Source organism: Onychostruthus taczanowskii, unplaced genomic scaffold, assembly GCF_017590055.1.
Source record: "Onychostruthus taczanowskii isolate IOZ18803 unplaced genomic scaffold, ASM1759005v1 scaffold86, whole genome shotgun sequence".
NCBI classification, from domain to species: Eukaryota; Metazoa; Chordata; class Aves; order Passeriformes; family Passeridae; genus Onychostruthus; species Onychostruthus taczanowskii.
In genome coordinates this window covers 1,141,036-1,156,543 of record NW_024506552.1, presented here as the reverse complement: position 1 = coordinate 1,156,543, position 15,508 = coordinate 1,141,036, and the positions used below count along the sequence as shown (strand labels likewise).

Genomic DNA, 15,508 nt, shown 5'->3' with positions numbered 1-15,508 from the left:
TTGGAGGCTGCTTTTGTTTGTGCTTGTTGCAGGGCTGTAATTCCAAAGGCAGTGTGCAGGTTGTGTTTGGGAGTGATAACGAGGTTCCCTGGCTGGGGCAGGATGCAGCCACGTGCCCCTGAGATGCTGTGTTATCTCACAGCTGCACACTTTGTCTGACTGTTGCTTAATCATCACCTGCTTTTTTTTTTTTTTTTTTTTTTTTTTTTTAGTTGTTGTTGTGTCTTTTAGCGTTTTTAATCTGGGATAACATCTCTTTGAAAAGCAAGCCTCTCGGAATACAGGAAGTCCTCTGGATAAAAGGCTGCTTAAAGGAGCTGGCTACACCGGGGAGACACGCTCAGGGCTGTAATTGGCCTGGGTCTGGGACTCGAGGGATCCCCTCCTTGTTCTGCTTATTCCAGCAGCAGCAACAGCGCCCGTGCCTCGATCTCCTGGGAGCTGTCTGGGTGTTTGTGCTCAGAGGGGAGCTGCAGGGAGCTGAGTCACATCCCAGCCTTTCCCAGGGCTGAATAGTGCAGCCTGAGGAAGGGGTGTTTAACTGGAGCTGTCCTGGGCTGTCCCACTGGTGCTCAGCCCCAAGGCTCTGTGAGAAGAGCAGCAGAGCAGCACAGGGGGGGTTTGTTGGGGTGTCTGTGCAGGCCGGGATCCATGGTCCTTGTGGGTCCCTTCCAGCTCAGGGTATTCTTGATTCTCTTTGGGTTTTGCTGAACCAAGTGAGCAGAGGCTGGAGCTGCATGCCCTGGCTGGGACCAGCTTTTCCTGTGAGAACTGCTTCATCCCTCTGCTCCCCTGTCACAGTTCCCTCTTGTCCAGCTGCAGGTAGAAAGCTTCAGAGACTCCCCTGGCTCTGAGTCTCCCTGAAAAGTGTTCACATTTATTTATTGGCTGTTGAAGGAGCTGCTTTAATGATTTCCTGCAGAAATCCCAGCCCTGATGGCATTGGCGTTCCAGGCAGGTGACAACGTGGGACAGGGGTGGCTGGGGTCTCCCATGGCACTGGAGCACTCCCCGCCCTGACCCTCCCAGTCTTTCAGATAACACCTGGGCCTCTGTAGGCTTTTCCCACCCAGCTGAGCCTGGCAAACACAAGGATGTTTTCCTTAGGGGTGTGGAGGTGTGGTCCTCTCCCAAGGACACCTGGCTGGTGCTCCACAAGGAATTCCCTGCTCTTGGTAATTCCTTGAGCTTCTCCGGTGCTGCTGGTCTTTGCTCCTTTCTCTGTGTGGCTACAGCCAGTTCCCACCTTTAGTTCTGGGGGCTACCACAGCATGTGGAGAGGTTTGGGCAGGATTTGGGTGGGGAGGTGTCTTGGTTTGAACAGAAGGTGTCTGTTAAGGAAGGCAGGAGCCTCCCGTGAAATGGGAAATGTAAACCCCCTCCCTCTGAATTATTATAATTTTCAAATTAAGAGGCTCTCAGGCAAAGACAGGAAATAGGGAATAGGAATAGGGAATAGGCAGATAGGGAATAGGAATAACAGTTTTTTACTAGGTAAATTAAAAATACAAATGCAATAGTACAAACAAAACAAAACAAACAAACAAAAAAAAAACCCAACAAACAAACCAAAACAACATTGCCAGAGTCAGAAGAGGAGCTGACCCCTGTGTGTCAGGGTGGTGGCACAGTCCCATCCCATGGGGGCTCAGCCCTCCTGCAGTGCCAGCTGTGCTTCTGCTGGAGCAGGGATCCTGCACAAGGCTGCAGTTTTCCTCTGAAGCTCCAGGGCTGCTGGAGATGGGCCTGCTCTCCCTCTGGGAATGCAGGGCAGAAGAAAGCTGCTCCTCTGGGAATGCAGTGGGCAAAGGCTGCTGTGCTGTTCCAGGCTCAGATTGTATCCAGGTAGGAATGCTTGGCTCCTGCCCTGGGCGGAGCATCTCCCCATGGGATGCTGGAATTTGATCAGCCATGCAGGGACACTCAGTGGCCATGAACAGCAGAGATCTCCTGGAGGGAGGATTGGCTGTGGGAGAGATAAAGAAAACTGCCCCAGCTCTGACAGAGGGTGATAGAACACGCACCCCCAGCTAAATCTTTCAGCCTAATCAGGATGGAGCAGTGGATGTTTCTGTGCTTGCAGGTGGGCTGATGCCCATGATGGGGTTACTTTCCTTGGCACAAGTGGTTCCATTTCCCTGCAGCCCCATTTCCCATCTTGGGTAGGTGACAAAACAGTTTGTACAGATAACATAAGTCATTGCAGCTGGCAGCTGGGCTTTTTAATGGAGCAACAGGTCCACTGGATTCGAGTTCCTTGGACTTGCCCTTCAGGGAAGATCAATAGGGACAGATGGAGAATAAAAGGCAGGATTGAAATTGAACCTTTTGGCATTTTCAGGAGCATTTCTCTCTACAAATCTTGCTGGGAAGCAGCTTGTGCAACGGCAGAGATCAAACCTTCCAGTCCTGAATAAACAGGGGTGCTGTGCTCTGAGGGAGGCTCCAGCTGGCTTCCTCAGAGGATGCCTGAGTGTGTGGAGGGGGAGAGCCATGGGGTGCAGGAGAGAAGGGAGTCTTCAGGCTGCAGGGCAGTGTTGGATTGGAGTGAATTCCAGGTTGTGCAGCCCCTGTGGATCCCTGTGGAATCCTCAGGAGTGCAGGCCTGAAATCAGGGAGCATGAGGGGAGCTTGGGGCCACTGCCCTGTTCCCATCCTGGCTCCTGACCTCTTTACTTCCAGAGTCCCAGTTTCTGAGCACCAGGCTGGTTATCCTGGCTCAGGTTCTCGTGGACGTTGTCACTGTCAGCCCTGTGACAGCAGCACCGTGGCCCTGTGCCAGGCAGGGGTGGCAATGGCAGGGAGTCCCTGAGCTGGAGGTGCTTTGTCCCTGCTGTAGTTTGTGTGCAGTCCTGGGAGGAGCACATCCAAGGGCCAGGCTGCCCCTGTGTGTGACAACTGCTCTCTGCTGCTGTCCCTTAGTGCAAGTCACAAACCCCTGGTGTTCTGTTCCAGGCCTCCCAACCTTCCTGGTGTAGCTGGCACCTGCTGAAGGTGCATCAGCTGGGCAGGAAACATTGCCCGAGCTGACAGGCCAGGTGAACTGCTTTGAAGTCAGCAGCAGCTCTGCAGGTCCTGAGGCTGGAGCTGGGTGTTCTGACAGTGCAGGGCACTCAGTGGCTGCTGACTGAGGGAAACGTAGGGCAAAATCAGGGATAACGTCACCTGACTTGGATTGGGATGAGATTTGTGAGTCAGTGATGGTTTCCAGAGGTTTGAGCACGTCTGGTCCCACAGGATAAGCATCCCAAGGAGCAGAGGAGCTGTGCAGACACTAGGATTTCCACTGATGCTTCTCCACACAGCCACATCAGCCCTGCTCCTTAACCCAGGCCAGGGCTCACGGGATGCTTGAACAGGAGCTTCTCAGAGAATTTAATTGTCCAAGGTTGGACAGGGCTTGGAGCACCCTGGGCTATGGAGGGTGTCCTTGCTCGTGGCAGGGTGTGGAATGAGATGAATTTTATCCCAAATCATTGTGGGATTCCTGGAGACTGGCATTTCACTTTTGTTACCCAACACTGGATTTTCCACTCCTGCACTTCTGGGTGCTCTGGGAAATGAAATACAGAGTCCACCCCTCTGAGTGCCAGGGATGTGTCTGATGACACCAGAACATGCTGTGCCCTCTCCTCCCAGAGCTGCAGCACAGCTCAGGAGGCTGAGGCTGGCCCAGCTCAGTGCTGGGGTGCAGCCATCCTCTCCTTTAGGGCTGCTCAGGCAGGGAGGAAATGTCAGCTCTCCCCAAAAGCTGAGTGCTTGGGCTGAGCCTGAATGAAGCAGAGGCAGGGAGCAAACGTGGAAATGCTGTGAGGATGTGCAGGAAAGCCTTGGAGAGAGAGGGCCTGGAACTGCATTTCCCACTGCTGGGCATTGCTTGTGTCTCTGAGTGCTGCTCCAGGTGGGCAGCAGAACCCTGGGGACGCCTGTGTCACAGCTGTGGGCAGGACAGGGCCCCTGGGGACACCTGTGTCCCACACTGTGGGCAGGACAGGCCCCTGGGGACACCTGTGTCCCACACTGTGGGCAGGACAGGGCCCTGGGGACACCTGTGTGCCGGCTGTGGGCAGGCCAGGCCCCTGGGGACACCTGTGTCCCACACTGTGGGCAGGACAGGGCCCTGGGGACACCTGTGTGCCGGCTGTGGGCAGGCCAGGCCCCTGGGGACACCTGTGTCCCACACTGTGGGCAGGACAGGGCCCTGGGGACACCTGTGTGCAGGCTGTGGGCAGGACAGGCCCCTGGGGACACCTGTGTCCCACACTGTGGGCAGGACAGGGCCCTGGGGACACCTGTGTCCTGGCTGTGGGCAGGACAGGCCCCTGGGGACACCTGTGTCCCGGCTGTGGGCAGGACAGGGCCCCTGGGGACACCTGTGTCCCAGCTGTGGACAGGACAGGGCCCTGGGGACACCTGTGTGCAGGCTGTGGGCAGGACAGGCCCCTGGGGACACCTGTGTGCAGGCTGTGGGCAGGACAGGCCCCTGGGGACACCTGTGTCCCACACTGTGGGCAGGACAGGGCCCTGGGGACACCTGTGTCCTGGCTGTGGGCAGGACAGGCCCCTGGGGACACCTGTGTCCCGGCTGTGGGCAGGACAGGGCCCTGGGGACACCTGTGTGCAGGCTGTGGGCAGGACAGGCCCCTGGGGACACCTGTGTCCCACACTGTGGGCAGGACAGGGCCCTGGGGACACCTGTGTCCCGGCTATGGCAGCACAGGCCCTGCCCTGTGCCAGGGAGCAGGGTCACAGCGGTGCCAGCCACAGGCACTCCCACGTGCCCGGTGCCATTGCCCAGGTGCTGCTGTGGCCCCGTGCTCCCCCCAGGTCACTTTGCCCCTGCTGGCACCCAGGACACAGCAGGGCAGTGGCTGTGGCTGCCTGGGGACATTCTGGGGAGCTGCTGGCACACTCTGGGGTGGGCACAGGGGGCTCTCAGGGCTGACTCTGTGCTGCCTGTGAGCTGTGACATTACAACTCCTCTGTTTCACTGGAGCTTCGCTCTGCTTTCAGCTGCTCAGACGATTCCCCAAGGGAGTTCTCACGTTTTCCTTCCACTGAGACTCCACCTCCAATGTGAAAGTTGTTTTAATCACTCTGTGGTGCAGTGGTCTGCTGCATTAATGACTTACCTGCTGCCAAAGCCACGTGAGATAGCAAGTGCTGTGCTTGTGGGGCTTCATCTGTCAAAAAAATTGGTGTCTTCATCTCCTTAAAACCATTTGGGAGAGTTGTTGTCTCCATAAAATCCTGGTTTTGCTCTGAGTGGCTCAGCATGAAATGGAAGTTGCTGAGTTATGGATGTGTGTGATGCAGATGCTTTGAATTGAGGAAGGGGCTCATTTGCTTTATTCTTTTTATTCCCATTTCAGCATAAAAGAGAAAGGAGACTTTGGGGAAATGGAGATGTGAGGGGAAGCATCCCAGAAAGGCAGCGTGGAGAAAGCACATTTGCTGTGCCTGGAAGGAGGCGTGGCAGGGAAGGGAACAGATAATCCTTTTCCTTTGAAGATTTCAAAGCAGATGAGACTTGCTGTTTACTCCTTTGCTCTCCATTGTGTGTTTCCTTCATGAGGGACCCCACATGTGCTCGTGTATCTCGAGGATTTTACCTTGTGGATGATTAATGGTGATTCTTTTTTCCCCCTCTTTATTTTTATTCCAGGAGAGAGCAAGAGAGTGCAGTGAAAGGTAGTAGACTATAATTTGAGGTCACGGATCATATCTTCATTTTCTGCAGTCCTGAAGCCTCATAGGGATGAAAGATACTCTGAGGAGCTGCTTTCATGGTGTTGAGAGTTTGTGTTGGTGCCCAGTGGCTTTGCTGAGCTTTCAGAGCTCCTCTCTCCAGCAGACCTTTGTGCATTGAGCTGGTGCAACAGGCACTGAAAGGACTGAGGCTCCTCTGGCAGAGAACTGGCACATTTCCAAAGGGTTGGAAGAACACACTGGTGTTTATCCTTTATTGTAACCTTCCATCTGCTTCCACCTTCAAAGCCCTCTGGGTCTTTCATGCTCAGATCTTGTACTCTGGAGGATTTCTGTGCTGGCGGTGGCTGAGGGCTGCAGGTCCCTGAGGGACTCAGGCACTGCACACACAGGCCTGGGAAAGCACAGGGCAATGAGCTGCAGTGAACACGTGGTGGGAGGATCTTCTGAACAAAGCCAGAATCCCTTTCATCCCCTCACAAAAGCAAGGGGAATTTCAACTTTCTGGTGGCAAAACAAACAGCAAGTGCCAAGGCTGTAGTGGTGAGGCTGAGTGAAGAGGGCAGTGAAGCTGAGACATGGTTTTGATGTAGTCTGAGTCACTTTGGGTGGATTTTGCAGCATTTCTAGCAGTGCTTTCAGCTCAAACCTCCACCAGGAGTTCAGAGTGCTGCCGTTTGCTGTGCATGGATGAAGTCTTTCTATCTTTGTGTTTCAGTTCCATTCCTTTTAGTGCAGAGGACTGTAAGTGGCTGAGGTGGCCCGTGGGCTCCTCAGTGGCCCAACAGCAGCATTCTGGGCTACCTTGAACCTCTGCTGTGTGGGTTGTGCTCAGTCCATCTCGTGCAGACCAGCACTGCTTGAGCCCAGGTGATTGTGTCCCTCAGGGGGTGCAGGGTGCTCCCCAATGATCCTGCTCCCCAGGGTGGGTTTGTTCCAGCTGGGAGCTGTGTCCCTGTCCCACGGGTGTGTGTCCTTGTCCCCAGAGGAGCTGAAGGCGCCGCTGGAGGAGTACGTCAACAAACGCTACCCGGGGCTGGTCAAGGTGGTGAGGAACCAGAAGAGGGAAGGGCTGATCCGGGCCCGCATCGAGGGCTGGAAGGCTGCCACGGGCCAGGTCACCGGCTTCTTTGATGCCCACGTGGAGTTCACTGCTGGCTGGTAGGTGCTCAGGGGCTTGCTCAGAGGGGGCACTAACCAGGGGAACAGCCTCCTTTTGTGTCCCTACAAAATGGCACACAGGTCCTCTGGCTTGTTCAGTACTCATGTGTTCCTGCAGAATGACACACAAGTCCTCTGGCTTGTTAATCCTTCTCCAGGATTCCTTCTGGATTCCTTCTGCATTGAATGGCATGGTGGGAATGTACTTTTCCTTGCCCTTGTTCCTTGTAATCCTTCTCTATTCCTTCCCTTTGTGCATGCACTTTCCCTGCTCCCTGTTTATGTTTTTCAGGATGATTTGCCATTCCCTTAGCCTTAAGTAATTCCTGCAAGTTGAAAAAAGCCCAGGCAGCAAGGGAATGAAGGAGAAAGTGTTTCCCACTTCTTGTCCAGTGCTGGATCCCAGAGGGGAAGGCTCAGAGGCTTTGGGTTGATTTGATTCCTCTGCTGCTGGGAATAACAGCAGAGGTGCAGAAGCAGCAAAAGGTGTCTCATAAGGATTTTTTTTCAGAGAGGTTTAGGACATTAGAGCTCTAGTGGCTTAAGTTTGAATCTTTGTCATGACAGGAGCCTGAAAGGGAATTTTTTTCCTTTAACCAAGTGTAAAAAGTAAATGGTCCATGTTTAGAAAAGTGGAGGTGGAAGAAGCTAAACTTGTGTTGAATTTGAACACAGTAACAGCCACAAAACCCCCTATTTGCAGCTGTTAAAGGCAGAGTTGTGCACAGCTATTGCATCATTTTTAATGACAGTGCAGCTGAAGGGGGTATTTAGGAGCTGTTTGTGATGTTGGATCTTTATTCCCAGTTGAACATTCCTCTCTCTGGTCACTAAATCCTCACACCTGATTCACTGAGGAGCTCCCACTGACTGAGCTCTTGAAGCTCTTTTCTAGGGGTAGAGAGGGGACATTTCTGCAGTGTGGGCTTGACTCTCTCTGAGTTTCCCACCTGCTGCTGTTACTGGGGGCACTGGGAGTGCCAGTTCCCCCAAATTCCCCCTGGTGTGGGCACTGACCCCAGGGCACTCACTGGCTCTGGAGCTGCAGAGGTGAGGCTGAGCACACCCCCTGCTCTAAACATGTTCCAGAGACTAATTTTTTAGCTACAGAGTCATCAAACTGCATGCCAAGGGAAAAAAGACCCTCCAAACAGTCCTGCTTTCCAGAATGTGCCTGTTCTGCCCATGCTTTTGAGGTGTGGGGGAAGGCTGGACGAGTTCCAGCGTGGTTTGAACCCAGCACACCCTTCCTGGCCTTCCTTTACAGAAGGGAAGGTTTCCAGCCTGTGGACCAGGTTTGTATCCATCACAAGGAGAACATGGACCTGGGTGGGCCCAGAGGAGGAACACAAAGGGCTGGAGCACTTGTGCTGTGAGGACAAGCTGAGAGAGTTGGAGTTGTTCAGCTGGAGAGGAGAAGGCTCTGAGTGGATTCCAGAACCAACGGGAGCTCCCAAGAGAGCTGGAGAGGGACTGGGGACAAGGGTGGAGGGACAGGACACAGGGAATGGCTCCCACTGCCAGAGGGCAGGGATGGATGGGATATTGGGATGGAATTGAGTGGAGCTGCAGTGAACTGAGGCTCTCTCTGTGCTTTGCCCCTTCCCCAGGGCGGAGCCGGTGCTGTCCCGGATCCAGGAGAACAGGAAGAGGGTGATCCTGCCCTCCATTGACAACATCAAGCAGGACAACTTCGAGGTGCAGCGCTACGAGAACTCGGCCCACGGCTACAGCTGGGAGCTGTGGTGCATGTACATCAGCCCCCCCAAGGACTGGTGGGACGCCGGGGACCCCTCCCTGCCCATCAGGTACGGCCGGGCTGGGGACACTCACGGCCCAGGGCTGGGGACATTCACTGGGCAGCACCAGGGGACAGGGAAGTATCCAGCTGCTGAGGGAACCTGTGGGAGAGCTGGACAGGGACACACAGCACCCTGGAGTTGCAGGGGAAAGGGGAATGCTTCAGACAGAGCAGGGTTAGGTGGGATACTGGGAAGGAATTGTGTCCTGGCGGGGTGGGCAGGCCCTGGCACAGGGTGCCCAGAGCAGCTGTGGCTGCCCCTGGATCCCTGGCAGTGCCCAAGGCCAGGCTGGACGGGGCTTGGAGCAGCCTGGGACAGTGGGAGGTGTCCCTGCCCATGACAGATGTGGCACTGGGTGGGATTTGAGGTCCCTTCACACCCAAACCTTTCCATGGTTCTATGAAAATGGAGGAAGATGAAGTGAGGAAGCCACGTGGAGAGGTAGGGACAATGTCATAACCCCCAGCACCTTTGTGACATGGGCCAGGGAGGGTTTGGAAGGGTGCAGGGATTTGGAAAAGGGTGTTGGTAGCAAACCCACTGGGGAGGTGCAGGAGCTGTGCAGATCTGTCCAGGCTTGCGTGAAGTGCAGGTGACAAGGTGGCTTTGCCTCTGTTCCAGTGTCCAGTTTGTGCAAACCAGGAGGAATGAGGAGATGGTTCCCATGTGCTGAACTGAGGGTGGATCCATGGAACACAGCACTGCGTTCTCCTCAGTGCAGAGTCCCTCTCCTCCCAGGGCAAGCTTTGGAAAAATGTGTCTTGGGCTGTTGTAACACTCCAGCTGAAGGGTTGGCAGCTCTGAACTGTGCTCCAGCCCTGCCAGGCTTCAGGGGTGGGATGAGCCCAAAACAAGAGCAGGAGGGGAGGGAGGAGCTGGCTGTGGGTGGGAGCTGGGGCTGCTCTGTGTGCACAGCTCAGAGAGGTTTTCCCTTCACAGCCACCAAATACCACAGTGATGCTCTGATCAGCAGTGGTGTCTGGCCAGGTGGGTGGGATCCCCCTGGATCCTGACATGGTTTGTCTGGGGAAGCCTTGTCCTCAGGCACAGAGCAGCTGCATGAGTGCAGATCCCTGCCTGGTGGGAATTCTGAACCCAAACAACTCTGTTTTGGTCAGTGACATAATCCCTGGAAGCTAAAATTAGGTCTGTTCCCATTCACACAGAGACTACTTGTTACTCCTTTGGCCCCCTTGTCCCAGGCAGCACATTCAGCCTTCAGTGGGGGGATTAGTTTAGTTTGGACTCAGTTTATTCTGGACAGGAGTCAGGGCAAATAAACAGTTATTTTAACCAAATTCAAGCTGCTGGACTTGTTAAAGGAGGGTTGGGCCATGCAGAAGGCAGAGTTGAGGAACCCAAGAGCCTTTGCAGGTGAGGTGTGAGCAGAGTGGTGCTGGCAGCTCCTGCTGCAGCCTCTGGAGGGTGATAAAAGGGATCAACACTGCTGGAATAAACGTTTCTCAGCCAGTAAATATAAAAAGAAAGAAAGAAGAAACTCTTTTACTAAACTAAAGTGGTGCACTTGGAAGATACAGGAAAAGTTTTGGCACAGGGAGTGTCCCCTGTGATTGTGACACCACCCTGGGAGCTGGCTGTGCTTCAACACCTCTCACTGCAGGTGATTGAGGAAACTGGGCCCCCAATATGACATTTAAAGATCTGGTGACACCTTCTGTTCTGTTGTGCTCACAGAATGGGGTCTGAGTCTGTGTCATGCACTGGGGGGTGGTCAAGGACAAGCTGGGGCAGAACCACGTGGGGAGGGACAGCCTTGGTTTGGGGAAGGTGTGTGATGGCAAGGGAGGTGAGGTTTGGTTGGTTTTTGAAAGGTGTTTGATGTTGGTTTTTGGAAGGTGTTTGATGGTTTTTAGAAGGTGTTTGATATGAGCGCAGGTGAGAAGGCAGAGGGTGGTGAGCTGAGGAGTTTCTGAGCTGAGGAAACTGCTGTGGGGAGCTGGAGGGTTAGGTGCCCATGAAGAGATAGAGTGGGGAGGTCAGGACCTACACCAGGAAGATTTTGGTTCTTTAGGATGTCTTTCCTCAGCCTCCCCAGTATGAACCAGTTTAGGGGTTTCCAATGAGCCAGGAGTAAATGGGGTCACAGGGACGTTGGACACTCCTCACAGCTCCACATCTCACAGCACATTTCTTTTCCTGCTTTGGTGCTGAGAGCCAGAGGTGCTGCCTGGGTGTGGATCTGCTGCTGATCTGCAGTAGAAATGAAGGGTTTGCTCTGGGGTTTGGCTCCTGCTGCCCAGCAGGTTCTGTTAGGTAGTTCTGGTGCTTGTTTTGTCTTAAAAAAAAAAAGTAGGGATGGTGCTAAAATCTGGACAGGGCATTGAGCATCACATCTCTGCATTTCAGCTGATGGCAAACACTGGCAGGAGGAGCTGGGAGAGGATTTTATCTGAGGTTCCCACAACCTTGGTGCACCCCTCACATCCCTTTTGGAGTCACCCTGGAGCAGGGGATGCCCCATTATCCCCAGCCAGGCAATCCCAGGGGTCTGTCCCTCAGCTCTGAGCACTGCTGAGTGGAAGGAACATGAAAAAGAGATCAGAGCATGGTTCTGGAGACACCTTTGTTAAAGACATCTGAAATGTGGATTCTGCTGCTGAGGCCCCAGGGGTTTCAGGGAGCCAGGGGGAAGGACACAGCCCTGAGACACCCAGGAACCTCCCAGCCATGTTAAATAAAAAACAAGCAAAACCACTGAAATAACATTTTTGTGTTAAACCACTGAAATAACATTGCTAGCAGGCACTGGGGGAGGATCAGCAGGAAGATAAATGGGCAGTGTCCCCAACAGGAAGCTAATGACACGTGCTGTCCTGTTGTGTACCCACACACAGAGGAGAAAGAACGACTGCAGTTATTTCTTTGTCACATCATGCTCTGAAAATCCTGCACTTGGTAGCAATGTTTGCATGGAAGGGATGCAGTGCAGTGCTCCATGTAATTATGCATGGGATTAGAGGAAATTTGGAAATTATAGCATACAGAGGTACATTAGTTTTTAAGAGATACTTTAGGATAAAAGGGTGGGAGTGAAGTAAAGCAGTTTATTCCCTGTTTTTGGGTTTACTCTTGGTGCATGGCGACTGTGGCAACCCCAGGAGGAATTCCCTGCCCACCAGAGCTGCTCCAGCCCTGTGAGCCCAAATACATTCAGTGGGGACTGGAGACAGAATATGGGAATGTTTTGGGGCAGATTTCTCTCCTGGCTAATTTCCAGATATGATTATCCAGGCAGAGAGCTGATGGCCTCTTTGAAATGAAATTTGTCTAAAATATGGTCCAGTCTCAAACTGGCTCCAGGTTCCTGCTTTATCCAGTAATATCCTGCAAGAAATAGCCTCCCTTAATCCCTGGGAGAAATGCTGCTGTAATACCTGGGGTCTGCAATCCATCTGCTGTTGTATCTTTGTCACCTTAACATTTAAAATGCTGATACACCAAAGATCCCCCCTGTCTCAGCACGAGCTGGGACTGGTTTCACAGCCAGGCTTTCCTTGCCAGGCTCTGCCTACCTCTGTGCAGGAGATAAATTCGTGATTACAGGGTAATGGATCATGTCTGAATTAGCTCTGCCAGAAAGGCAGACAGAAAATGACATTTAAAATGGTCATCACAGAGATCCTGATGTCCAGCAGAGTGAGCTCCTGCAGAGCTGCTGGGATTTCCTGGTGCTGAGCTGTGTTAGGAGGGGATCTGTGCCTGCATTCCATGCCTGGATGGGCTTTGCTGTGGAGATGTAGCCAGGATTTATCCAGATATTGGTCAGAGTGTGCCGAGGGTCCAGAAAACCTTTGAGGCCACAAAAAATGGAAGAAAGCTGATGCTTTCAGAGTCATGTGGGAAATCCAAGCGAGATCTTAGGAGAAGATGTGCTGTGAAACAGCAGATTGATAACCTGCTCCTGGGGTATCCCACAGTGGGATCCAGCTTTTTAGCATTTTCAGCAATGATTTCTTTCCCACTGACAGAACATGAGCTTTTTTGAGGTTCATTGAGGTCTGAAGCCTGTTGTTTCACTGGTGTGAACCCCACAGCCAGCAGCTCCTCCTGCCTGACCTGGTTTGGTTGTGTCACACCAGCTTTGGTCAAAAAGCTGCTGCAACCTCGAGATTTATGGCTCCAAGTGCTGATGGTGCTTCAGGGGCAGCCCCAGGATTTGTAATTACAGGTGTGAGGTATTGATGGCCCCAGGAAAACAATGAATGCTCTCCTACCCCGGGTCTCATCCAGGGGCCACAGGATTCACAGAATCTCAGAATTACTGGGTTGGAAGAGACCTTCAAGATCATCAAGTCCAACCCAGCCCCAACACCTCAGCTAAACCCTGGCACCCAGTGCCACATCCAGGCTTTGTTAAACACACCCAGGGAGTGAACACTGAGTGACCCTGGGGTGGGGGACACCCAGCTGAGCAGGGAAATGGGCTGGACACATGTTCTGCTGGCAGGAATTGTCAAAGCTCAGCTCTGCTGCCTGGTCCTGCTGTCACTGCACTCACAGAGCCCCTGGGGCTGCAAAAGCTCTCCAGAGCCTCAGGTCCAGCCCTGAGCAGGTGCCCCACACTGGGAAATGCCACATCCACTCCTTTTCGGAGCACCTCAGGGGTGCTGACTCCACCACCACGCTGGATGGACTGGATTATTTACAATATATTGAATTTCCTGACTTTCTCTTTGCGTTTTCCACGTGTGGCTGTGCAGAGCACTGGGGGCAGAGGCTGCAGGGCTCCCTCAGTGAGCAGCCCCCAGCAGGTGCTGGGCTGGAGGAGCCCTCAGGTGGCTCCAGAGGTGACAGGAAACCTCTTTCCAAGCCTGCCAGGCATGGATGCAGCTGACAGCCAGTCTAAATATGAAAAATCTTAAACTTTCTGTACTAACCCCAAAAAACCACTACATTTAACCTAAAAACCATAAAAAAACTTGTAAAATTAAATAATAAAACTAAAATTTTAAGTATCTAATTTAATTAAAAACATATAATATAGTATAATTAAAAATGTAACATTTAAAGTTTCAAAACATAAAAATATATATGTAAAACAAAATAAAAATTTTAAAACAAAAACTTGAGTGCCACCCTTAGTGAGCAGCCCCCAGAAGGTGCTGGGCTGGAGGAGCCCTCAGGTGGCTCCAGAGGTGACAGGAAACCTCTTTCCAAGCCTGCCAGGCATGGATGCAGCTTGTTAGAACCCTAAATACTAAAAATTTTAAACTTTCTGAACTAACAAATTCTAACCCTCAAAAAAGAACAAAATTTAACCTAAAAACCATAAAAAACTTCTAAAATTAAATAATAAAAGTAAAATTATAAGCATGTAATTTAATTTAAAATGTATATCACATAAAAAACTTTAAATTTTAAGTTTTAAAATATAATAATATATATGTAAAACAAAAAAAAATTTAAATGAAGACTAATCCTTCTTCATAAATCATACCATATAATTAAACAAAATCTACATTACAAAACGTAAATAATTAATTAAGTTAAAAAGAAAAATAATTTAAATATAATTAAATATTGTATATGTTTAATTAATTATTTATAATTAATTACATATATTTAATTAATATTAAATATAATTAAATATTCTTAATTAAATAGTTTTTCCTTTAAAAGCCTTATAAAAATAAATACAAAACTATTTCATAACTTATTAAGAAAATACTATAAAACTCACAACTTCTAAAACTATAATATAAATAAAAAATAATAAACATCTAAATCTAAACACAAAATACCATCTCAAACAACTTCAATCCCAACCCTAACAAAAACAAAAAGAAGTTCAAAAACTAACACCAGCTTTTAGGTTAAAGAGGATTTTGGACTGGGCTACGCTGCAGATGTTTTATGTGGCACTTCATCTTTACTGCTGCTGGAAGACAAAAGCTCATTTAATTAGAATTAAGATCATTGTGAGGAGGAAATGGGGTTTGAGAGTTATGGATTGTGAAAGAATAGAAGGGCTGAGAGGTTTGGAGTTTTTATAAAGATGAAAATAATGTTAATTAGCCCACCCAATTACCTGCTGCCTCAGCCTCACAAATGCAAATTTGCTCTTGCAATGTACTTAGGGAGAGCAAACTTCATCCCAGGTGTGGGAATGATGACCCAGGGGTGGAGATGGGACAAACAGAGGGGTTTTAGGTTACCGAATATGGCCCAGGAGTGAAGGTTCTGCTGCTAACAAGATATTTGTTTTTAATTAAAGTGGTCCTCAGTCACAGAGCTCAGGTGGTGCTGAGCTGTCCCTCTCTGGGGCTGGGCTTTCATTTGGGGTGGGATCATTATTATATTTATTTATTCATTCCAGAAACCACTAGCTATTGATTTTTCCATGGGGCTTCCTGCAGCCCTCATCCCCTGATGGTGTGCAAAAGCCCAAAGACTCGGTGCTTTCTTTTTTTTTAATTACATAAGTGCTGTTTCTTTCCTCTTTTAGTCCAACCTCTGAGACTTCTTTCAGGCCACTGTAACAGCCTGAAACTTCTGTGCACAGACTCTGGAATAGCCAGAGGAATAGAGATCTTGGGAATAACTTCTGCTGCCATAAAACTATGGAAGAGGATCTCCATGGACGGGACAAGATGTTCCTGTAGCACATCCCCACCCTTGCAGGGTTAGTAAGGTGCATATCAGACCCTCAGTAGCAGATTTACACAGGTTTGCTTAAACTCTTATAAATAATTTCACCACCACAGGAGTGCTCAAGGTGACAGGAGGCACCTCAGGGATGGTGCAAACTGTTGGACACAGGTGTGAAGAAAAGGCAGAATTTTAAGGATATTTCCTGGGTTTCTGTTGGTTTGTTT

The 15,508-nt window shown here is 50.8% G+C and overlaps 1 protein-coding gene across 1 annotated transcript in view; it reads left to right on the top strand.

Moving 5' to 3' along the window:
* GALNT17 (polypeptide N-acetylgalactosaminyltransferase 17) overlaps positions 1 to 15,508 on the top strand; it is a 207,801-nt gene that overhangs the window by 79,000 nt on the left and 113,293 nt on the right. Inside the window, exons 4-5 of the mRNA XM_041425040.1 lie at positions 6,696 to 6,870; positions 8,481 to 8,678. Coding sequence (XP_041280974.1) covers positions 6,696 to 6,870; positions 8,481 to 8,678 — 373 coding nt within the window. The remainder of the gene's footprint in view (positions 1 to 6,695; positions 6,871 to 8,480; positions 8,679 to 15,508) is intronic.